This window comes from Netta rufina (assembly GCF_964035555.1).
Source record: "Netta rufina genome assembly, chromosome: 1".
Taxonomy (NCBI): domain Eukaryota; kingdom Metazoa; phylum Chordata; class Aves; order Anseriformes; family Anatidae; genus Netta; species Netta rufina.
Window position 1 is genome coordinate 146,293,157 of NC_140123.1, and position 26,064 is coordinate 146,319,220.

A 26,064-nucleotide genomic window follows, 5' to 3' on the forward strand; every position below is an offset into this window, starting at 1 on the left:
CTGCTCCAGCTGTGGTCAGAAAGGGATCACAAACACCTTACTAGGCAGGCTGGAGTGAAAGCAGCAGCACCTCAAAATGTCAAAGCTTGACAGGCCTGGCAAAAGTGACTTAGTAGGCAAAAAGGAAAACACTCCAGTCACGTCAAACAAGGAGTCTCACCCTGATGAAGGGAAGGTGCAGCACTAAAGCAAGTCATTGTGGAAGACATTCAGCTTGTCAGGGCAAATGGGTTAGTCACTTTAGGTGAGGAGAGGAGAAGAGAAAGTCTGCAAGTACCAGGGCATCAGCCTGCAGCTCGGCTTGCTCCCCGTCCAGCGACGTGGCCGTGACAGTGAGACTGACGGAGGGAGTAAGGCCTGACGTCTCGCACAAGGCTGGCTCAGTCTTTATTGCTGCTGGAGTCAGCTCGGTACCCAGACACCATTCCTCATTTTCCAGGTCACCTGCCAGGGAAGGAAATTGGACACCACATGTTTAGGTCAGAGACAGAGAAGCTACAAACGAAAATAATGTCATCCCTCCTGCAGAGAAGGGAAACAAACACAGAAGGTATTTCAGTCCATCAGCAACACTCTGCCCTTACTATTCAGCTCTCAGTCAATGCAGACAACTGTTTTGGGGCTGTAACCTAATCTTAGCCCCAGGATACAGAGAGGAGCAGTGAGGAAAGACACAGAGCACTAATCACTGCACGCTGCTGAAAGCTGCTTACACCGAGCAGAGCAAGACTAAACAAGCCTTCAGGTAGAGCAGCCAGGGAGCCACATCCTACACACGCTAATGCCTGTTGACTCAGTTTTATTCCTCCTTGCAGAGGTAGTGCTTAGCCAGCCCTCTGCTCCTCTCACTGCCTGCAGTCACCACATACCTGGAGTGGTGGCATTACACTTCTAAGAACAAAGGATTTCACACTTTCAGGAGCTTTCCCCAATGACTCATTTAGTAAGTATAAAAGAAGGCAGTGGCTTTGATGATTTCACAGGAGCACCAGTGGCACGGTGATGACGCTCATTTCCTCCCCAGAGCATCTGGGGGACACAGCACTGGATGCATATTTTGGCAGCAACAAAACATGCATCATATGTTGGCAGAGCTGGCCCCAGCCCCCACTTACTGCAAGTTCACTAATCAGAAGAAAGCCATGCAACCTTTAATTGAATAAAGCTGACCAGTTTGTCTTGCACTGTCAAGAACTGGAAGAAGGTTGGGCTGGTAAGTTGCTAGCTCCCTGTTTCCATTCCTGGGGTAGCGACTGGGGAGGAAAGATGTTTGGCTTGCTGAAAAGGGATTTATTTTCTTGGGTACAGAGTATGACAGAGGACCAAGAATTCAGGATTCAATCTTTAAAATAATTTCCCAAGGCCATCAAAATCCTTATTAAAAAAAAAAAAAAAAGGCAGATGCATTTTTGGCAGTTGCAATTCTACCTTTAAAAAATCCCATTCCCATTGCTGCTGCTGGGGTTCAGTTGTATACGGTGGTCTCTCCTGCGGCAGATTACCCCACCTCATTACCCCACCCCTCTGTACTATACCCCAGCAGCACACAGCGCAGTCCTCTGCCACGACTTGTCAGCAGCTGCGAGAAGCGCGTCCATAAATCAAGCAGCTGGAATCCAAGGCCAAACATACAGAAGGGAAAAGGGTGTTGATTTTCCTTTCAGAGCTCTCTCCTGCCTTCATCCTGCCTCTCCTGCCTGCGAGGCTGATACAAGACCTTCACACATCTCGGCGGACCATGCTGGTGAGATGCCACCAGAGCCGAGCTGCAGGTAGGTAACAAAAATAAGAGCAGTCTCACAGCCTCCGTGTTCGCCTGCCGCTGCTGTTAGGACCACACAGACAGGCTGCAGGATGGGAGAGGTATGCACAGCGCTGGGGCTGGTCCTTGCTCTGTGGTGGGACCTAACCTCCGCCGCTGGCAGGGAAAGGGGTAATCTGAGCAAAGGCACAGCGAGGGATTAAAGATGAAAACACCTATCCTGTAATCAGACGCTCCAGAGCTGCCAGCCCAGCTCTGCCAAGAGGAGTAGCTGTACAGCAAGGGCTGAGCACCGTAGTTAAGTTGTTGAAAGGCTCACTCCCAAAGCCTTCCGGGAAACGCAGAATTATAAAAATAGAAGTATTTACAAAAAAAAAAAAAAAAAAAAGAGGTAGCATTGTCTAAATATTAACTCAGGAGAGAGGACGTTGCTCTCTTTCCACCCTCCCTCCTGCACCTCCCTCCTTACACACACAAAAACGCCATTCCCTCCCCCTGCCAGTTGTAACGAAGTATTTGGTGGACTCCCTCTTGATTGGTGTGTGTAGATCATTCAGATAAGAGCTTTAAAGGGGTAAGTTTGCCTGAAAATCCCGAATCCCTTGGCAAATGCAGCTTTCAAATGTTTATTTGGATAACTTCTGCCAAAGCCTTCCCCTCGTGGTACTGCGTGGAGGCTCTGCTTGCTGCCTGTCTCACCTCGGGGTCGAGCTGCACTGTGGCAGTGCCAGCAGCATCCACAAGCTACCTCAGCCTCCCTTAGGGAGGGCAGGCTACTTTTAAACGGGAGTTGTCAGTGAACCAAGTAATTAGCCCTGAACTTTCTGAGATTTCTATCATCATGCAAGTCGAAGAGGCTTTTTCCAAGGCCATGGATGCCCAGCAAAACAGGGCACATCCTCTAAGCCTGCGGGTCTTGATGTTTATCACCTCTCATCCCCTGGCTCATCATAAGGGCTTAGCTGCTGTAAGGCAGCAAGACATGCTAGCCTTCAGCCTGTCTCTGTCCTCCCTGGAACCTGACCATGCTGACAAACCTGACGTCCCTGCCACCGCCACTTAGCTCCACACTACCTGCTCCGAGTTATTCGAGGCATTAAAGCCAGTCTAACCAGTTCACGGGGTTACAGATGGTTTTGGAGACAGCAACACAGTGCATTTGATACTGAGGTAACTTTGAAGGACTGCATTTAACTCTTCTTTGACATTGCCTTTCATGCGTGCGTGGTAACAGCTGTCATTCCAGATGAACCCTCTTGAAGAGCAGTGATGGAGCAGCACACTGGTCAAATCCTACCTCAACACTCCCCTCTCCCTGCTTTTTCCAAGCCCCTACAACACAGTCACCACCTTGGTCACCAATGAATCACTTTCTTCTGACATCCAGCTCCTGAAGTTGCCGGTGATCTCTCCTCCAAGCCAGGAGAGCTGCGAGTACATTTCCCCTTCCCCTTTCCCCTCTTTCTGAGCACAGTAGTATGACACTACCCGAAAGTCATTATAAGTTTATTATTCTAACAACCCCTAAGAGCTTTAGTCTACTCTGCAAAGCCCTGTACTAGCCAAACAAGGAGCCCTTGCCCCAAACTCCTTGAGAATACCACACAAAACAAGATACATTTAGGCACACAGGGGAAAAATTGACCAGACTACACAACACTGGTCATATTGAAAGGCATGGCACACCCTTCATGACAACATTATTTCTGATGGAGAGGTCTGAGGAACCATGACAGAAGGTTTATGGGGGATGAGAAGAAGCAAGAAGGTGCACATGAAACCTTGAAATGAAATACACACTGGAGAAGAAGGGCAGCGTCTTCTCCAAAACAAGCGAGACATTGTAAGAGCAGACGACTGGGGTCTGGAAGTTAAAGGTGAGTATTCATCTTTATATCTGTCATGATCTAGGAGGCACACATGAAGTATTGAGACAGAGTCCAAAACAACAGGCTGAGAAAATGTCCTTGGTGACTGTATTGTGGATGGATATGGACAGGGCAGCGCTGCATTGCCAAGTTGGGATAAAATACACCGCAAACCACTCAAGAATAAGAAAAGAAAGCCTGAATAAGAGATTTAGCTATCCAAATGGCTAGGAAAATCCACATCCTAAAGATGGTCACTTTGGCTGTTAAAGATCTCTTCTCAGCCTTCAAATCCCTGACACCAAGGTTTCACTGCCGAGCAAATGATCCTGGCTGCTAGGACCCCTTGCCCAGATGAAATTTCCTATGAACTTCACAGCTCTGTCATGCAATGACTCTCTAGCTGAGAAGCATTCCCCTTCACCTACCTTCTCAGTAAGTCCACAAATGCGAGGCCTTTTGGCACATGAAATCTGTCACTTAAGCCATCCATATACTTTGTGAAACCTCAGCTAAAGATCCTACATGCAATGTACTAGCACTGTTAAATTGCACATACAGCGTATGTTAACTGAACATACTGTTACAGCTGCAAAGCACCCTGATATTCAGAAATACCCATGAAGGTTTATTTCAGTGTGTCTTTGCATATTATATTATATATAATAGCAATGTTCCTAATGTGATTGAAAACGTTCTCTGCAGCACCTGAACCTTACCCAACACACAGAGTGCACGGCACTCCCTTAGCTGGGGTGAATGCCATGTTTTGTTACTCCCATTGCCTCTTGCACAGACTCAACTCTCCTTTACCAAATACATTTCAAATTCAGTTCCTACAGAGTTGTTTAATTCCCTCCTAGGGAACAATCAAAATGCTTCACCAACTGGAATTAATTTCCACAGCAGTCCTGAAAATTCAACTGAGCCACAGAGAGATTAAGGCCAAAAAGTATCTATTAATTTAAAATGACCAACTGGAGACAACCGGAATTGAATTTTTAAGATGATTTAGCACTGTTATTATACTTCACTTTATCAAAACAGTATGCATTGAGTTCAGGTGCAGCTGTGAGCATCTAGCACTTCTGCAAGTTAAACTTCCATTTCAAATCAAGCATCCAGAAAAACAATTCACCACAGTACCCGAGAGTTTGTGACATGCATCTAAGATCTCCCACGTCCAAGACCAAAATTACATTTCTTTAGAAAGCTTTTATGTGCTGCTTTGGTAATTAAGCTGCCTTGCTTTTCCTGCAGGCTCTTGTTTAGCATGCTTCTTCTTCCTTCTTTTTTTAAAAAAAAGAAAACAAAACCAAAACACAACAAAACAAGGCAGGAGCCTTACAAAGCACCAAAGAAATTCAGTCAGTGTACTGAACAAAATTCTCACTGATAGGAACAGCTTTTAATATGGACTTTTCTTTGCCAGCTGAGCTCATTGTGTGTCCTGCGTGGTCCCAGCTACAGCACTGATAACATGTTGTAAGAACCAGTGTATGCAATAGCACAGGAGAAGAAGCTCAAAATAAGATGCAATTCCCTCTTTTTGTGCTTAAGTACTGCACATGGTGCATATTTACACAAACTGTCCAAGTAGTCCAAGTAACAAGCAAATCCTTTCTGTCCTCCACCTTTAGTTTAGAGCCCCTAATCCTACCCCAGGTTCAATCATCTGCAGTTAAAATGGACGATGCTAGTAGGACCTACCCAACATACCACAAGTGGACTTTCCCTTTTTCCTTTCCTTGCTCCACATCCTTATACCCAAAAGGGAAAATGTTGTTCAACGTTTTGCTCAGTGAGAGCTTAAGATCTTTAAGATCCATTATGAAGACTGAGTCACGTCAAAGTGCTTGGCTTTTGGTGCACAGCACACCCAAATTCTTAATTTCTCTCTACACTGCTCACCACATACATTACAAAAGTAATTTTCAACAAAAATGGAGTTCACTGCTTCTCTAAGCATCGCAGCTGTAGCAATAATCAGTACATGTGATTTAGGCATATATGAAAAACATACACAACTAAAAAAGGCTGTGTTTGTACAGAAACCAAAATACTACCTCTACAGGTTCCTAATTTTGTCCTTTCAGCTGCCAATATTTCCTGTGAAGAGTCCTGTAACTAGACGGGGAAGGAAAGCAAAATAAAGCAACCCATGTGCTTTGCTATAAGATGTTTATCAGGTCCCTTTTCTATGAAAATCAGTCAAAACTCTCCCACAGAGCTCTCAGGTAGCTGCCAGCTGCTAAAGTAAGAAGCCAGGTTTCTTCGTTCTTTCAAAACAGCACTTAGGAGGCTGTGGTAACTTAGAGAAAAGGACAGAACTACTTTTGCTCCTCAATGTGCTTAAAAGGCTGTTAAGAACCTATAAAAATATGTCAGGATTAATATATATATATATATATATATACACATACTACTTCTGTATTCATTAAAAAACATGTACACACATACATATATACATTTATATATTTAGACATATTCTCTTAACAGCACCATGTGGCACTTTCTGGGATACTCATATTTCTCTGATGACCTACAACATTTTACTTCTTCCTTGGCTTTCCCTTTCCTTTTTTTTTTCTTTTTTTTTTTTTAATTATTTATTTCTATCCAATGTATTGCTTTGCTTTTTAAATATAAATTCTTCAGTCTCACCCAACATACCAACTCCCATCCTCAGAAAATATGTGTTCTCCAGTGTCAACTGAATTTCACCGTCCACAATAGACGTGCAAACAGAGCTTATGAAATAACTGAAAAGACATCCCTTGCTCCTCACGTTCTGCACTATTCATTGAAGAGTTTAACAGAGGCACTTTTTGCATGCATAGCCAAGTTGAATCATGAACTTGCTCTGTATCTGAAATGAAATTAGAGATGCGCTACACATCTCCACCCGTACCCAGACAAGTGGTGAGAACACGAGCATTCAGCAAAACACCATCTTTTTCACCTCTTTCCTGCATTAAAAAGGAAGACAGCACCACTAGGCAAACTAAGCCACACGAAGGATGTACCACAGAACCTAATCTTGATGGGCAAAAAAAAGAAACCCAACCAAAAACCAAGGCATACCACCCTTACCATCATGTCAGATGGCAATCACACTGAAAACAGATGTGTGTGCTGCACCGTCACTTGAAACAAGCCTGCAGGTAAGACATGTAAAAGCATCAAGGGTTATGCTTATATGTATAAGCAGAACAAAGAGGCTGTCCTTGCCTCCTCAAAGTTCACTTTCCAAGGAAAAGATAAAATGGCTAGAGAGGGACAGAACGGGAAGCTTAAGGAGACAGCAACAGACCACTCGTCCAAGTGCTTTGCACATCTATCAGAAGAGACAACTCAGGACAGCGTAACACTAGAAGACCCCTAATGTCTCCAAGTACTCCCCAGCTCCCATTAAAAAAAATCCCCTCTTCAGCTGCTTCATGGATTTCAGCAAGAGGGCTTGAATTTGCTCCTTTCAGTCCATGACAGACCTCGCAGTGCCTCCCAACGCAGCACCCATCACACGTTAATAAGCGGCTCTCAGTCAGAGCAGGAGCTATGCTCACACCAAAGGCCTGCGTGTGCCAAGCATCCAGCCCTCCGCCTGGCCCCACCAGCAGCAGGATGACTGCTCCCTTGTCCTCGCAGGGCCTGGGCTCGTGTAACCGCCCGTCAGACATAAGACACCTTCACAACACCCGAAGCACTCAAATCCCACCTCCCCTCAGCGAGGCGAGAGCCCGCAGCCATGACAAGCTGACACCAGGGCCCTTGAAATGGCCTCCACAAAGAAGATGCTGTTTGACTGCCAGACTGGGGGCCTTTTTAAAACATCAGGAAGGGGAAATTAAATAAACGGGGAGAGATACAGAGTGAAATAAAGCAGCAGCGATACACGGACATCTCAATGCACGGCAGAAGCGGCCTATCATCTAACGAAGCCTCCTCCCCTCCAAGCAACCCAGAATCCACCCAAGCCCCTCACATTACTTGCAGCACTACCACAGTTGTTAGGACAGAAACAGGGACACATTGTTCCTCCCACACCTAAAGAAAGCAAGGTCAATATCCTCTTTTCTGGGGAGAACTTCATGGTTTTTAAACCAGAATCAGCTTCTCACATAAACCCAGTCAGGAGGTATCTCAGGGTTACAGGCTTTGCTTCAACCACTCTTCAGGCTGAGACTGCACAAAAACACAGTTCTCGGTAGTTTTATTTTGTTTACAGAGAATAAAATGTTATTTTTATAGCATCACCCTTAACACATGTGGGAGCGAGATGCTGAAATAGGGGCAAGCTCTCAAATGCCAGCTGCCGAGTTGATGTTCCACAAATGGGCTTTTATTGCCTCCACAGATTTGCTCATGCCTGACAAAAAAAAACGTTCTGAGAAGCAAAAGCCACCATAAAAGAAGATAAATTCAGTCTTTCTAATCATTCCAATCCCTATATAGGCTCCCCCATCACCTTTCCGGGCAAAGTACACTTTGCACTGTCAGGGAGGTCAGTAGAAAAAAATTATATATATATGTATATATATATATATATATATATATATATATATTTGACTTACTGACAAGAGGTGCAGACTAAGGTGGTGACTGGGATTTACAACCTTAAAGCTCAACAGTATAACGTGCTATGAAAGATTTATTTTTTTTCCAGATATGTGACAATTACCCATAGAAGCACTGTGTTCAATTTAAACAGTTGTCTCTCGGCACTCTGAATTTTTCTCCCCACACGGATGCTGTGAAGGCACATCTGCATTAAGGCAGCAATCGGGCTTTGACGCACATTAAAAGGACTTAATGCTCACAGCAAATCACTAAGTGAGCATGAGCTCCCAGTGCAACAGTTCAGCTAAAAGAGAATGAGATCACTGGTTCCAGAAACAGCAGGACTGGAAGTGGGAGCAGTTATTCCCCTAATATTCATCATCTGGGACATTATTCCAGGGAAATCAGCTCCCACAGTCACTTTATACAGAGTTTTGAAAAGGAACTGCAAGCGTTCCTTTGTTTAGAAAGGAAATGCAAGAATAGCTCCCTGTCCAGAAGATACACCATATAGGGCAGCACCAAAGTGCAGTTCATTTAAACTGTATCCAAGCAGAAATCAAGAGGGAACATAATCACAGCCTACAAACACCTGGGGAAAGAGGTTTCTGAGCACAGATGGTTCTCTACTCCAGCAGGGAAAAGGCCATAAAGAGATCTTACATGTGGAGCTGGAAGCTAAAGAGGGTCTGACTGCAAATACGGTTGTCAGTTATAACAGTAAGCGTAAGTGATCACCAGAATGCCTACCTCTAAAACAAAACTAACATTTTTCTGACACACTGATGCAGAAGTAGAAGTTCCAGCTTGATTCAGAGTGACCTATTGAGATTTTGGACCTCAGACATATGGAAGGACAAAAGTCTTTTCATCCTTTCGAACTGCAGATGCTGATAAAGCCTGATTGTTAACCTTCCACATAAAAATCACTCAAATACAAGTTATCATCACCAAACAGCTTCCTCCCCATAAGGAAACAAACAAAAGCAAAAAATCCACATAAGAAAAAAAAGTTAAAAAAACCAAGTGCAAATCAAGTTGCATTGGCATGCACTCATAAAAATTATCGGTATGTTTTTCAAGCATCTTTTCCAATCACAAATGAAATTATTTAAAGAAAAGGTAACTGGACAAAGGCAGCGTAGAAGAGATTCCACTTCCATTGTTCACATCCCATGGATTTGGAATTGGGAGAAAAATATTGTCCGAATTGTCCGAAGCAGGACAATGCATATAAACTATATACATATAACCTATTATACATATAATAAATACATGAAATATCAGTTATACATATACTATATATAAACATATCTATTAAGTATGTATATTCGTATAAAAAGTATGAAGACCACCCTGAGCCTAAAGCCCATGGGTACCTCCTGTGCGAAAAGGTGGCACGCGGCAGATCACTGCATTGCAGACTCTACACATAAGGAAGCATTTTCCTGTACAAAGCGCTGTCTGGGATGAGGGCTGGATTTGTCATTGCCAGGCTATTTGCACTGGAGAAGTGGGAGCCATGCACAGTGATTTTGTGGGTGTTTCTTTTTCTTCTCCAAACCATGTAGGGAGATTGAGTTGAAGCTTACAAGAAAATTTTGGCTTTAAAAGCACATTGCAGGAAAACATAACCTCAGCAATAAAAGTTAAAAACACAACAATACAGGTTATATTCTGGGGCCAGCCCCAGCTTTGGCACAGGCAAGCATAGAACAGAAACACGCCATTTCTGCAGAAATCACTGTCAAACCTTTAGCCAAGGCAAGCTGCTTCAAATCCAAGTGCAACTTCAAAGCATTCCTGAGAAGGAAAGCATGAACAGGAGGGCAGGTGGGGACCAAGACAGGCCTCAGAAGCAGAGCCTGCGGGGGACTAGGAAAGGAAAGCACCCAGCCACCTGGCCCCAATCTGAGGAGAAAAAAACAAGTAAAGGACTAGTCAGCTGTTCACTCTCTCACCTCTGCAAGGCTCACCAAGTGAAAAACAAACAAAAAAACCAAATGCACCCATTGCTAGCCACTGCCTGATCATTGTAGCTTATCCCAGAGGATTAAAAGCCCCACACAGATGCTGCAGCCCCTGCCCTGTAGGTTTTCACCTACTGACCTAACAAGTCCAAAACAAGAGACAGCTGCTGTCCCAAGGAGTTTGTCCCTTACAGCAGACAACAAATGGTGAGAGGGCAGGGCTGGACCCCAAGCCATACAGGAGGCTAATCACAATCACTGCTGAAATTCCTGGCTCACCTTGCTTGCCTTCTTTTCCAACCACTGCAAAGACAACTTAACAAAGACATGCACCAACTGTAACAGAAAGCTTTTCTTCCCTAACCATTTACAACTACTGGAGGCAAACCTGTGCGCTGAAAGACCCCAATGGGTCCACAAAGTTTCCTTACCCACCAGCCTTGTTCTCAGTCTCCCCTCTCAGCTTCTTCATATGTTCTTCCAAGAAGCATTTTTCACTTCATAAGAATCCACCATGCATCCTCAGAGCTACTCTGCAGTTATGTCTTAAAAGCTGGGGCTCACAACCAGAAAGCAGAAACCTGCTGTGAGCAGGGCAGCAGCCAGTGGTGCTGTCAGTACCTGGGATGCAGTCTCCTTTCTTGTCCTCCCCTGGATCCCTCCCCAAGCCAGGATCCTTACTCACCGACTGGTTCCAGCAAACAAAAGTGTATGGTCAGCCAGCTGCAAACAAGCAGACCTATAAACCTTTCTCTCAAGTATCTTTAGTCTTAAAAGTTTATGCAAAATTGAATATAAGAATAGATTCTGGGGAAAAAAAAAAAAAAGGCAACAACGTACCAGATGTCTTGCACACATCTGCTTTAAAATAGTTACACCTGCGAGCGCATTCATAAGCTGGAGATTTCAGGACTGGTGCTTTCAGAGAGTGCACATGTTAGCAACAACCTGTGAGTGCTTGAAAAAGCTCTTCTGCACAAAGCCAGGGAAATAATCTGAATACAAACAGGTCAGAATGAATAATTGGGAAAAACTGGCGCCTGGACCTTGATCTTATGAACACTTATAAACATTTTCACCTTGCAGTCAATGGGACTTCTCAAAAGAGCTGAGCCTGGGCTGACACACTTGCCAGGCTTTATACCTCCAGCACTGTTTTTTTCTGTTGTTGTTGCCCTTTTTTTTCTTTTTTTTTTTGACTCTTTAGCTAAGATTGCCCAACAGGACGCTGCTCCAGCTGCCCCAAGGTGCTGCTCCCATGGGAGCCCCCAGCCTTGGCCAGGTTGCAGGATGCACACCCACAACCACCATCTGCAACGCACCCATTGCCAAGGAAACAAACTTCAGGCTATTTTTAAAGGCAGCCAGGCAGGAAAGGACACCAGGCCCATGCCAAAAAAGCGCCCTCCCGACCCCCACTGCCCTCTGTGGGGGCATCCTCCTCCCTCCTGTCCCACCTGAAGGCTGGGCCAGCACAGGGCTCACCAGCCACCTCCAGCTCTCAGATAGCACCCAAGGGCTGAGCAGCAGATTAGTCTCACGCAATTAAAATGCACTGAGTTAAAAGCAGCGACGCGCTGGAAGCCAGCTGGCGTCTAAATATACCGAGGCACATTGCACTTGAGACTTTACCTTTGTGGCAAGGAGCTAGCAGCTCCAGGTTACACTGACAGAACGCTGCTGGCATGACAACTCCAGCAGGGACCAAAACAGGTGCCTTTGCCAAGTACATACTCCCTACTCGTACAGGCTAAGGGGTCTGGCCCTAGAAATCCCTCCTTTTCCTCTCCCCTTGCACGTTCTCCCTATTTGCCTGCCCATAAACTCCCCCTGACAGAGTGACCAGCAGTGCTGCACACCCTGGGGATCCAGCCACCAGCACTCATTGCTAGGAGAATTACAAAGGGTCCAAAAAGAGAGCTATAAAGAAGAAATGTCACATTATTGACTTTACTGTAAAATGAGGACAAAGCCTGTTTACCACATGCTTTGTGCAAAACCCCAGGCCCTTAGTCCTCTGGAGCTAAAGGTGAAGCTCTGAAACAGCATCCAAGCTCCGCTTGATCACTGTGTGCCCTCTTCTTTTTTGCACCACTCCCACCGCAGGCAAGTGCCCATGCATGCACACACGCACGCAAGAACCTCACGCGAGCCTCCTCATCAGCCTGTTTCTGCCCTCGGTCCTGCAGGGCTGGATCCACGGAAATGATCATGGAAACACAACAGCAAGAGCTCAGCAATCTTCCCAGTGGGGTAGTTATTTGGAGAGGCTGGATATTTTGCACATTTTTTGTATTAGCGCCTTTGCCAAGGGAACTGGAGTTCACCAGGGTTGCCAAGAGCGTTGTGTGCCTCCACTATCTAACAACGAAGATGCTTTCAATCTTCAGTACCAAATCCTGCAGTACTGCCACCTGCAAAATACCCCCTCTCTCTCCCTCATGGGCTCAAGGACTGAAAAATTATCAGCATGATGCAATTTGAATATATATTTCAGACATCCACGTTAACTGTAACACTGTGATTTCCTCAAGTGTTTCTCTGAGCTTCAACATTTTGAAGTCAATACATATTGAAAGGTTCATGAGAGTCATTCCAGGGTGAAGATTAAATAAAATCCCAAACACCAAGAACAACTCCTCCTCCTCCTCCTCCTCCTCCTCTCTTACGAAACACTGCAGAATGAGCAGAAGATGAAATACTTTCCATTCATTTTCTATTTTTAAACCCACTTGTTAATGTTTCTTGGCTTTTTAAAATATCATTTGACTAGAGCTCTATTAATTACCCAGTAGTCTCAGCAGTATGAATTTCTTCAGGATTTTTCCCCAAAGGAAACTCCCCTCACTTTTAGCCTAGTTTGGAGCTTCTCTCCGTTAACTTCTGGGGAAGCTTGTTTTCTGAAGTTTCTTCTGCTTGTTCTCCTGCCACAATAAAAGTTTCTATCATCTCCTGTATGTATTAATTTAAAGATATTCACATAAAACAGTTTGGAAATACAAAAAGGGAAGGCTTTATGTAGATGATGTTTCCAGACCATCTCTAAAAACCCGGTCTCACCTTGAAAAGCCTTCTCACAGGTTTTACTTGTTGTCCTCAGCGAAACACAGGCAAACTTGTGAAATCTGCAGCAGGCCCCACCTTGTCTGAAGAGAGTGTTTTGGACTACAAAACTGTCAGCCTTTGTAAACTCATGACCTGGTGGATCTTCATAAACAGCTTAGCCTGTTAATGCTCAGACATAAGCACTAATCTCTCTCTGCCTTTTATTGCGATGTAGCTTAGTACTCTACTGCATTTCACTGTAAACCTCATGTTGAACACATAAACAGATCATTAGGAGTGAAATTCTGCCACATCGAGTACTCCTAAGAGATGCCAGTTATTCATGTCCTCACTCCTCCACCAGCACTAGCTTTTAACTTGAACTCCCCTCCCTGCCAGCAGGTATCTTCATACCAGAACAAACAGGTTGGATCCCATCCTCCCACCGTTCCTGCATTTCCATTTTTTTCCCCTCCAGATGTTTATAACAGCTGAATTAAACATGACTGCTAAAAAATGCCAGCGGCGTTCATCATATCCTGTGCATCACCATTTCCCACAACATTTACAATGCTGCAGTCACTGCCTTCACAAAATCACCAATGGCTTCTTGATGCTTTTCATTCTTTGCCTTTGTTTTCTTCTTTTCTTAGAAGTAAAAAGACAAAAAAAAAAAAAAAGAAACAAAAAAAAGAAACAGGACTTCAGCAAGACAGCTTTAAAGACTGGAGCGCCTGAAGTTGCATTCCTGCACATGTATTTAAAAAATAAAATAAGATGAGCAAGTTTTCATTTGGGGATACCAGAAAGCTCCACATACTCACTACTAAAAATAACTTTAGTTTAAAGGGAGGGGGGTGTTTTTTTATTAAACCTGAAGTGATGTAGGTTGGAAGAGACCTGTGGAGATCAGCTTTCCCAATCCTTTGCTCAAAGCACAGCCAGCTCAGATGAGATTACACAGGGCCTATTCTGGCTCAGCCTTGGATACGTCCACAGACAAAGACAGATTCTGACACCTGTTCAAGCATTTGACCCACTCGTGGTGAAAAGGGTTTTCTTAGCATCCAACTGGAATTCCCCTTCTTGCAACTTCTATTGTTACTCTTGTGCTATCACTGTGTATCTCTGAGAGGAGCCTGACTCTGTCTTCTCTGCATCCTTGCATCACGGAGCTGTAGACAGCAATAAGATCTCCCCTCTGCATTTTCTGCTGAAGACTTCCTTACATGTCCCATTCTACAGTACCCAGACTTTACTCATTTGGTTTATTGATCTCCATTTATCTTCAACAGCCACAGATTTGGATACACGGAAACAAGTGTATTTTTGGACCTTCTCCCATTTCTTTTGGATGAACACTTCAGTTTAATTCAATACGTGAACAGTGAGAAGTTAGTGATTTCTGTTGAGCACAATTTCCTTGTATGTGGACAAGTTTCTTTACCCACAATGCCCACAGACTTAAAGAAATCCCCTCCGTAACTTCACTGTAGGTATCCCAGCTAGCACAGAAAGTCCACACGCACCCTTGGTGCATCACCACCCCACCAGGAACATTTCATTACTCCATCACCATGGCAAGCAAATGAGGACTCAGTGGAACAACATGAATTTTGCACACAGCAGTACTACCTTCATTGAAGTTGTCATCGGTGGAGATGTGGGTGAGGGGAGACTGGGGCCGGGAGTCCCCACACAGGGAATAGCTGTGCTCTGCCTGGATGAGGGGCGCCGGGGATGCTGGAGACAGCTCCACCTCCATCACTTCATTCTTCTCAGACAAGAAGGGATCGTTCAAGAGCTGGCCTAGGACATCTGGAGAGAACTCATCCAGGAACTCTGTGAAGTGCTGTGGAGATAAAAGGGGGGAAAAAAAAGTTTATCTCCTTGTCTGTCTGTCTTTTCAACAACAGGAGAGCACTGATCAGAAGAATCCTAGTATCTGTACCAGGCATCTGTGCCAGCCAGCAGCAGGAACTACCAGCCCTGCTTAAAGACCTGCTGCTACAATCACTTCTTCCAGTTGAAAAACTACAGCTAGAACAGCTGTCCTCTCGTAGGCATACACTGAAACAGAAAGGTCTGTGATTAACTCACAACAAAAACGGAAAATAGAATATTTTTTAGTAGCCATACCCTGAAGCAAGCTCCTTGTTCGCCCCAAATGTACTCAGCACGCCACCACCAATGTGCTACCACACGTCACCAGACAGTGTGAAAGCTCCTGCAGGATTTATTGTCAGAATGCTTTGTGTGTGGAATCGAACATACTGGGTTAATGTTCACTGAAGTACTGAGAAAAAAAAAGGAAACGTATCCAGCACAGACCCTCTGCCACTGCCAAATGACAATTCCAACTGCCCAGACCAGGCGATGTGCTCTAGCAAAACAGGTCCACACACGTCTCCAGACAAGCAAGCAATGCATTTGCTATGCAGTAGATTTCCTGGCCAATTTATATATCTATTTCAGAAGTAGCATTCCAGCTAGGACAAGAGCACTCATCCAGTTTCTAGGCCCCACAGCTGGAGCTCCTGCCAGCCAGTACTAATTACCACTTTATTTATTACACTGGGTGCATTACACTGACAATGCATGGTATGTCTGTGTGCACCACAAATAACTTTGTGCTTGTTTCTTATTCAAAATGAGCACAAACCAAATCTCCTAATCGTGATTTGCTTCCTTGAGACCCCAATGCAGTTCCCATCAATATCCAACAACTCTGTGGCTCTTTCTGTTTTCATTTCAAATGTCAGAAGACATCTTGGACAGACCAAGAAACTGCATTGCAAAAAACTATTCCTGCTCATCTTATTCACACAAAGAATTCTATTTTAGTACAAAAATGTTTGTACAATGAATTATAATGAGCTTTTCCAAACAATCAGGCATTATCTACCATTTTATATAGGAGTCTTTGTCAACTGGGGCACAGTCCTAAGTCTGTTTGATTTGCTCTGTTTTTGCAGGCAGTATTGATCTTGGCTCTTCGTCTTGCTCTCTCCTGCAGAAACAAACACTGAAATTCAAGATTTGACTTCCTGTAGGCTAAATTAAGAATTAAACTAGTCAATATTGCATGAATCCACGAGGGAAGCGGTGTGCTTACACCTCTCGCATGCACATTGCACAGCTCCAGCAGCATTTGTGGCCTCAAGGCCTGATGCTGGAAAACACTGAGCTCAGTCGTCTCTTACAGAGCCCATGATACATTTGAAGGGACACCAGCGCCTCTTCCAAGATGCTCACTAATACTAACTGGAACTTCTTTCAAAATTAGAAAGGCTTCAGTCAATTCTGACAGACACTGAGGGAAAGAAAATATTTACTAAACATAAGGCAACAAACAGAGAACCACAGTTACTATGCACAAACAACAAACTGGCTAAAATAAAGCATTTACAAATGGCAAAATGGATTCATAGTCTTGTATTAGCTTGCTGTGAATGATAGCTGTACTAAAATTCTCAGACGACTCAGCAAGAAGGTCATCACCACATTAGAAAGGCATTTTTATTTTAATTTCAATACGCAAGGACTCACTCTTCACAGCCAGGGCTGCTTCCCAATATCTGCAAGGCTAAATGTATAAACTACTGTTCCCTACTAAGCAAAGCAGAAAGGATGCTCAGGACTAGCTGAATACCCTCATGTAGCAATAAGAACACTGAGTAAAGCAGGGTAAGCAGCTGTCAAAGTGTGAACAGGGGACAGTAATGCTTCCCCACCATGATAAAAGGCAAGGATGAACCTACAAAAAGCAGTGCTTTGCTTAGAAATAACTTTTTTCCCCATAGTCTACGCACTTCTTTTCCTTCAGGCTAGTAGTAAGTGTCAATTATATTTGCTTGCATATTGTCCTAAAACTGGCTAGAACATTTCCCTCTATCTAATTCCTGCATACATTACTCTGACTGATGACTAACATAAGCTGAAAATGGGCTGCTACTGCATTTGTACACTGGTTTCAAGACACAGCTACATTACCAGCAGCAGCATCTAACCTGAGGATGTCACCCTGGAAAATATCATACCTAAGCGCTGACTTAGTCTGACACAATTCAGTTGTTCTAAATTAAAACAGACCCAGCTGAAAGACAAAGTGACCACAGGCTACTCAGCTATTTTTGGCAAATTCACACAAAGATTTCTGCTTGCCTTCTACATACCACTGCTTCAATACGGACAAAATTCGTATCAATTGCTATTTTACTTATTCCACTTGCTTAAAGTTAGTTTAGATTTTTTTTTCTTTCTACATGAGGAATTTTCCTAAAACCAGTTCAGGAAAAGCAACAGAGGAAACAAACATTTAACTTCCCGAAACCAGACAAAAAGAGGAGCTTGGGGTAAGGAAGGGAGTTCAACATGTTCCTCAACATGTGTCCTTTCTCCTTCTCAATTGCAGCTGCAAAGCTGACAAGCAGCAAGCTGTGAGGAAGAAAAGAAAGTGCACACACAACAGAAGTGTCTGACAGTAAATAAATGCTCCGGCCATTTTTAAAATAGTTCTTTCATTTTGTTATCACATTTTAATCTTATTTTTAGTGATCTGTGATGTAACTTTGAACACTGGCCAACAAAGAAGCCTCCAACAAGGACCACAGGCCAGACTGGTCTTAGTGAAGAGATACAGTTTTGGGGGACCTGGACTTCTCAGTCATTAGAAAAAACAACACTGCTTGAATCACAGGAATATTTTGTATATACACGTCTCTATTACAGTGAACACGTGAAGCTATCTTGCTTTTTTTTTTTTTTTTTTTTTTATAAGGGAAACAATAGTCTCATTGAAAGCAGCCCTGTTTGCTTACAGAATTAAAAAAGAAAAGGCATTTAAGCAGCAGCTACAGCTGAAGCTTTTAGTAGATAGGCAGCCAGCTCCTCACAGTTTCCACCTAACCCTAAACTGCTCTCCTCTACCTTTTCAAGGCACATCCTCCCATCACCAACCCTCCTCCTCTCCTCACTCTGTTTCCACACACACTGCAGGCATCAGCTGCCACTTCCAGAGCCGAAAAGCCACCAAACAGCCCTCCATCCTGACAGTGCAGCAACCACCCCTGCACTCAGGAAGAGGAAAGGGCAATTTCAGGAGGAAACGGAGAATTTTACACTGCCAGAAAGTGAATATACATTTGGTTGGAGAAGAAAGAAGTCCTTTGTCTGCGGCTTTCAACTTGGCATCTTTCCCCACCAAAGTTTACCTTTTAAAAAAAAAAAGAGAAAAGAACACTTGCATGAAAAAAGTGCTTTTCAGAAAACAAACAAACAAACAAACAAAAGCCTCTGCAGAGAGCTCTGTTGCCAGCTTCCTGCTATCCTCACACACCACTGCCGGTGACAGCACTAATTGCAGCTACACTGCTACAAGGAGTCCACTTGAATTATTAAACTCTCCTCCCCACAGAGCAAAGTGATGTGTTCAGCTGGGATTTTAACCTCCGTAAAAAGTCGTGGATTTAGGACAGCTGTAACCTTATCTTCCACTTCTCCTTCTCCCAGAGCACTGCAAAGACAAACAAAACACCAGGGCTCGCGTTTGCAGGGGGAAAGCTGCAGCTCCGCAGAGTTTTGCCGCCAATCTGCTTGGACGTGGGCTCCTGCCTATGAGCCAGGTGCTCTGGGGGAACACAAAACACCTACAGACATCGGCCCCATGGTAAGCAAACAGGAGAGAGCTCTTGCATCCGGGCACACGGTGGATTTTGGATGGCTCTTAGAAAGTCCTATCTGGCTGCAGGCCAAGTGAGCCGCAGGCTGCAGCTCTCACAGCCTCGGACTGTTCCTGCCAGACAAAGCCCCTTTTCTCCAGCTCTGCCTAAGGGACAATTTTTTGTCTTGCTTGTCTGCTCAAATGAGCATCTCCGACGTAAAACAGACTTGGTCACGTTTTGGTAGTTTCGTGGGAGGGCTGGCTTCTGCAGCAGATAGCCTGAAGGGCGGAGATAGCGCTGATTATCTCAAGGTGTCACGTTATCAGGACAAAGAATGAAACAGGCGTGCCCAGGAAAATGGCTTTCGAAGAACTCACTAAAAAAGGAGTGAAGCCGAGAACCCCAGACGACATTCCGTAACTACGGTTAAATTATTAATCAAGTGACATGCTTGGCTGAGCCTGGAAAATGTACTGTGTCAAATAGGAGACCTACTACGTGCTTCCCACGAGAGTACACACAAGGTTTTCCAGCAAAGATATCCCAGATGGGAGCTGCAACAGTGGCACCTCGGCCCACCACAGGCACCAGGACACTGCTTGCCAGCCAAGTGCTACAAGCAGGCCGTGCCCCGCACTCCAGACAAATCCTACAAGCACGCCGTGTTCTTCAAGTGTCAATCCAAGAGCAAGCCGGCCTACACGCAATGTGCTGGGGCGAGAAACAGCCACAAATTTAAGATATTCCCCTCCAGGGAGTCACTGCTCCCACCCAGATCCCTGAGTCAGGGCAGCAGGCCTGCCGCTCCTGGAGGGATGCACGTCCCCCTCCACAACGGGAACCCCCTGTGTGGGAGCATCGCTTCTGTCCACCAGGCACTTGGGATAAAAGTGAAGCCCACCATTGGCCTGTGGGTAAAAAACTGCCCAATATTAACCACTTGTAAGGTCTGAGCTTCAAAAACGGGAGCAGGGAGCAAGGCAGAGACTGCATCCTTTCCTCTGTACCAAAAGAATACGCAGAGTAGACATCATGTACAAGGCAGTACTCACAGACAAGATATGGAGATAGGGGAGACAAATCAGTCCCCATCTGTAGGGATGTAGATACGCACCCCAGGCATGAATTTGTCCCCACCCACAGTTTCCTCTCTCCCCCTAAGTTAATTGGGAGAAGAGGGAATCATCTCTTCCACAGCTCTTTCATGGTTTGTATAATCAAAGGTGTGTAGGAGATAAAAGAGCATCACAAAAGACAGCACCATTTCCAGTTAATAGCATCAAACACCAAGAAGAGTGGCTACATGGAGATACCATCTCCTTTTCAAGGAGCCAAACACATTTCACAAGCATCTGGCAGCTGCTTATATGGTAGCTGAGGAGGTCTGACTAGGAGTCACAGCTGTTAACACAAGGCTTCAAACCCTGGGGCGTCCAGGCAAGGTGCCAGTGGTTAAAGATGGCACATACGTGCTATTCTGTCTCAGTGGGCTCAGCCCTAGACTTGGTTGTATGACAAGAGCTGTCAAAGGCACCACACACAGCTCTACCTGGGTTTGAAAGTGCGGCATCTGCCTAAGTCCTGAAGCAGAGATCTGCCCTCTCCAGCTAATGAAGAACCATGCCTAGAGACGTTGCTCATGGAGGACTGCATACACAATCCTACCAATGGTGATGATGCAGCAGAGAAGTCCACGACTTTTTGCATACCCCCCCGAAGGCAATTTCTAAAAAGCTCCCTGAACACCTGTGTTTTCTTCCCAGACATGTTGCTGGTGGTGCAGTTGGCTTTCCTGTTTCAAGTTCACCAGCAATGCCCTGGAGGTGTGAGCCAGCTTCCAAACAACCAAGACAACTGTTCTGAGCACTCATCAGCACTTGGGCATCAGTTCATTTTCACATAGATTCAAACACGAACTCTGCAGATTTTCAGGTACATCGCATCCCTCAGCTTCTTCCTCTTCTGGCAATTCTTTATTTTTGCAGTAGGGAAGCTGGCCAACACACATTTTTCTCCAAACTCAGCCACGGCTTGGATCACGTAGTATTCATCTTTGTCAGCTTTGAGAAGAGCTACCAATGGAGCCCCCTATAGCCTCACCTCCACAACTCACTCACATATACCCTTGAGGGAACAGAAAAGCTCATCTACTGGCATAGGATGCGTTGATACATCACTGTTATGAGGCACAGATCCAAGCTCCTGCTGAACTGCTCTTACAAGGATGAAAAATGAAGGACGACCTGGCAGCAACACAGTATTTTTCCAGCAGACTGATTCCAAAGATGGGGGGCTGAAAGAGAATCAAGGCCAACTCTCTCCAGCACCCCCACAAGGAAAAGAGTGGAAGAGCAGATGGCTGCACACTACACGATTTGATATACTAGGGTGCTTACCTTTGGTATGTGTTAATTTGGGGAAGGAGAAGAATAGGGGAAAAGAGAAACCAACTATGTTTGGCAGTGTATAATTGAAAAAAAAAGTCATCTGACTGTACCTGAACTGGCTGAAATTTCAGTTCCCCAGAAGACCTCTTGGACAGACCATAGTATTAATGAGGATGCAACTGCAGGCACATCTAACTGCTCACTCTTAAATGAGACACAAAGACCCTCCCTTTTGGCCTGATTAAGAACCAGAATAGCTGGAAGAGCTCTCTGATGGCAGGAGAAATGTCTTACACACAGCCACGGCAGAGAACAGGGAGACTGAGGACTGTAAACAGTGCCCACTAGTCACGCCTCAAACAAGCTGATAAAACAGCAGAGATTGGCTTATGTACCTGCCCAGGACAAACAGAAGGAACCTCAGATTTCTAGGTGTATATCTTTTACGGTGTAAAAAAAGTCAAAACCAAGATGCAGAGGAATAGTTGCTCAATTATTTTACTCTACTATAAAATTCTTTACTATATAGTCATTGACTACACTGAAATTGCCTCATTTGCAGGAGGATGTGAAGAGTAACATGAAATTGGTATTTGAAAACAGCGAAGAGATCTACCATAACAGCAGATAGGATCATTTGGAGTCTCACACCAGCAATTACTCATTTTAATCACAAAAAAAAAAATAAAAAAAAATTGGATGGATTAAAAAAAATCCACTAAGTGAATAACATTCAGGTTGTGTCATCAGCAAAACAAATGCCAGGAAATTCAGAGCTAATGGATTTACATGGTAATTAAATCTGCACATCTTCCCAACTTGCTCAGGTTACACAGCTGGAAATGCTGAAGTTCATGCTGAGCAAATCTTATAATCCACCCCATTATGCGCACATGCATGCACACACTTCCATTGCAAACATTCAAGTATTTCCAACCCACAATCGGCAAAGCAGCAGCCTACTTATTTTTAACTAATGGGGGATTTTTCAAGCAGCATATTTATTCCTTCGCCGTTCCTCGTTCAAAAATATTCTTCTACTTTCTGTAACCTGTCCTCCTCCAAAGAACTTTGGATTTGAAGAGGGAATTAAAAATAAAATTAAACTCTGTAATAACTAGGGGTAAAGAGGAGTTGAAAGAAAAAGGAGGAGCCCCTGCACAGTCAAGGCAAGGGTGAGAAGAGGGTGAACCCTGAAGTTCAGTGTCTCTTAAGCCCAGTGTCCGCAGACAGAGAAAAGGATGCTATTGCTCATTCCTAGCACAGGCCTCTTGGGAGCCATTCAAAATAGGAAAATCCTTCTCACATTCCCCTGCCCTCCCCCCAGTGCACAATTCTTGGACCCAGTCTAACTTTTCAATAGGCTGGGTGCATGTTTTTCTATTTCCCCTCCCCATAGGAGCTAAAGTCAGAGAGGAGTGAGTCACGGGGGGCAGCACACCAGCGCGGTGACTCAGTGAGCTGGAAGCCCTTCAGGAAGGCTCCCCATCTGGGTCCCTGGGCAAGACCTCAAAAAACATTATCAATTTTGTGTTGCAAGTGTCTGGATTATGCACTCAGGTCAGACATATTCTTTTGTTTGTTTCAGCTACCGATTTTTTTTCATTTTTAAGGGATTTTTGGTTTGGAGATTTTTTGTTTGTTTGTTTGCTTGTTTGTTTATTTTTCTCCTCTGACACCAGGCTCACTGCTATGCACTTCATTTGTCTCATAAATCAGCTCTCGGGCTGCCAGCTTGAGCTGCAGAACTACAGAAAACTGAAGCTCTCCCTCACTTTTCCCCATGCCCTTCACTCCATCCATGAGCAGCATGGCTACAATTATTTACCCAGAGTGATTTGAGAGGCTCCGAGACAAGCCTGGCTGACAGGTCTGCCTTTGACAAGCCTCCGAAATGCCAAGAGCAGCAGCAAGCCTCCCCCTGCCACCTCCAGCTGACGTGACTCACCCTAGACAGAGAGGGTAGTTGAGCTTCCAAACCTTAGTCATTCGTGTCTCTGGTGGTTTCTGGCATCCAGGCAAGGCGTTTAAACAGACCAGTTATGTCTTTTTAAAAATCATCCAGTGAAGAGCAGATGCAGCTGGTTTTGTTTGTTTTATTTTCTTTTTGCCCCAGCTATGCTCCATGCATTTCATGCCAGTCAAAAGCATTTGCTGTGAGGGTTTGGGGCACCTACTGCCTCTTCGGAAGGAACTTACATTTAACTTATATTTGCTGCAAGTTTTGCATCGAACTAGCGTCTTCTGGGCAGCCACCCAGTGTTTAGCCAAAAACAAGCAGTGAAAGAAAGCCTTCAGACAGGCTGAAATCTCTGTATACAAATTTTACAACTCACCAGTGGGCATTTATGGTCTTGTTAGCTGCCCAAGAGCTAGGCAGCGGGGATAATACGTTTTGTCATTGCACAGCTGGTTTAACTTATTGCCACTTTTGAAAGAAAACAGTTACTTTGGTTTCTTCTTAAATACACACAGAACGGCCTTAACATTAGAGCAGTATTTCACAACATTTGGGCACACTGCACTTGGTTTCATTTATCACCTTCGCTCACCGGGGAGGTGGGAGGGGGGGGAAAGCAAGGAAAATTTGTCTCAGTCCTGGTGTATCAGCATGGCTTGTTGAAGGGCACAAATAAGCCCTTTGTAAAGGGCCTTGCGCCCATCTTAAAGTGTAGCAGGAAGAAGAAAAGGATAACCAAGAGAAGAAATCAGAAGTCACGGGGATTAACCAGGGGGACTACAGCGGGGCAAAACCCTGTCCCCATCACAGACTAGCACCACACCAGTCAGACAGTTACTTAAAGCAGAGATGCTGTAACCTGCCCTGCAGGCACTTGGCTCATCTGCTCACCCCACAAAATCTCATTACCATCCCCATACATCAAAAGCAACACCTGAAGCTGCCAGCCTCAGGCCAGGGGCACAGCCTCTCAGAAACAACCACCCCAGCGGGCACACTGCACAGGGATGCTGGCAGAGCCTCGTCTACCTTCCCCTTCGTGCAGAGGGCTCCTGCAGAGCACAGATGCTCCCCAGCTCTGCCTTTTTCATGTTTAAAGTGTTCCCAACAGCCTCCTCCCTAAGGACCAAACCAGTATCTTTCAAAGGAGGATCCTAAATTAGTCTGAACAGTGTAGGTAGGAAACAACAACTTCTGCTCCATCGCTGGAGCTCGCTGCACGCTCTCGCTTGCCACTCATGACTGACAGGACACTTAGCATTTAAACCAAACATCGCTATTTTAGTCTCCAAGAACTTTACTTCTTTAAGGGCTGCGAAGTTTAAATGGCAGAGATCCAGCTTGCAGAGGTTATCGTTCCTTCTTTTTTCCTAGCGACGGCTGCAGACCTACACTATGACCACAGTCATCATTCAGGTCTTTAATTAAGGTTTTCTGGTTATTATAAAATAAGTAAGGCTTTACTACTGGTATTGGGCAGCTTAAGGGTAGACTTAAGGGTAGAGTGGGCGTTTTATTTCACTAAAGAGTTATCAGGTTTTGTTTTACAAATGCATTTTTAGTTGGAGGGAGGGGTGTCTTTTGGGTGTGCTTGTTTTAAGAGTAGGAGTATGGAAGCTGAGGCTGGAAAAGAAAGGACACAAAGTTAAGCTCCTAAATGTTTATTTAAATGCTTTTGGTTTTTGAAGAGTCAGGCTCTCTCCAAGTGTCCAAATGTGGACTCCGTAAGTTGATTATGGAGAACACGATAGCTTTTATAAAGTGCTGCCTAATGTATGTAGACATAGGGGTTAACGTTGCAGATGCATGTAATATTTTAGAAGCAAAAAGAACACCGCACACATATAATCCTTCCTTGAGCTCAAAACAAAAACAAAAGCCAGGTGCTTGATCACAGGGCAAGGAGAAATAAATAAACCAATAAATAAACAAACAAACAGTGGTTCTGCAAAACAAATGTGAAGAAATCCACAGGTCACAGCACCTTACCTGGGAGGTGAACTGCCCTGCCTGAATCAGAGCTCAAGGACCAGCAGCCTTTGGCTGACGATGACCTCAGCTGCCACGGGGCTTAGACCCTGCCCAGCAGAAACTGCTGCCCCCTCTATCAGACAGATATCTACTATCAGGCAGGAAGAGAAACAACACTGGCAGGACTTTGTGTTCTGTGCTGCTATCGTGGAGCGTTACACGTTAAGCGCTGTGCACTAGGACAGGCAGTTTGATGTCAAATCCCACTCCAGCATGTGATCGAGCCAGACACTGGAAAAGCCATCACGTTAAAGAACCCCTCACCTGTAAGCAAGTCCTACACCTTGCTTCCAGTAAAAACATCCTCAGTTTTGATCTGATACACCTCTCATCCCTCCCACAACCTTGCACTGTGGCAAAGTATCATCTCTGTATGTATCCAACACCGGGTATAATCAAACCCAGACCTTCCAAAACTTTTCCAAAACTTTCAAAAATCTTTCACCTTGCACCTATGCCCTATGCTTCGTGTCCACACAGCTACTGCCCTGGGAAGCTAAGAAAGCAGAGTAATAGGACTAGTGAAGACACCTGGGGGGGACTGCCCCTATCTTGTACCTGAAGCCATGACACTAGAGAGCTGCACTGAAGCAGTGAGCTCTGCCCAAACCCACCCCACGAAAGTACACCTTGCATTTCAAGCTGCCTCCAGTGGCCCTCCTCACCATGAGATGGAGGCTTTAAGACACCCACTGCACCGGTACATCCATAATTCTGCAGAAATCCACAAAGAAATTCACAGAAATAGTTCTGGCACCGTGCTTTGTATGGACCAGTACCTTCACCAACCTCTAAGAAGAAGATGCATTTTGCATTAC

At 44.7% G+C, this 26,064-nt stretch overlaps 1 protein-coding gene across 2 annotated transcripts in view; it reads right to left on the reverse strand.

Moving 5' to 3' along the window:
* CREB3L2 (cAMP responsive element binding protein 3 like 2) overlaps nt 1-26,064 on the reverse strand; it is a 72,059-nt gene that overhangs the window by 17,828 nt on the left and 28,167 nt on the right. For both annotated transcript variants that reach the window (XM_084284324.1, XM_084284323.1), the window contains exons 2-3: nt 14,841-15,057; nt 278-444 (exon numbers count right to left, since the gene is read on the reverse strand). In XM_084284324.1, the coding sequence (XP_084140450.1) occupies nt 278-444; nt 14,841-15,057 (384 nt within the window). The remainder of the gene's footprint in view (nt 1-277; nt 445-14,840; nt 15,058-26,064) is intronic.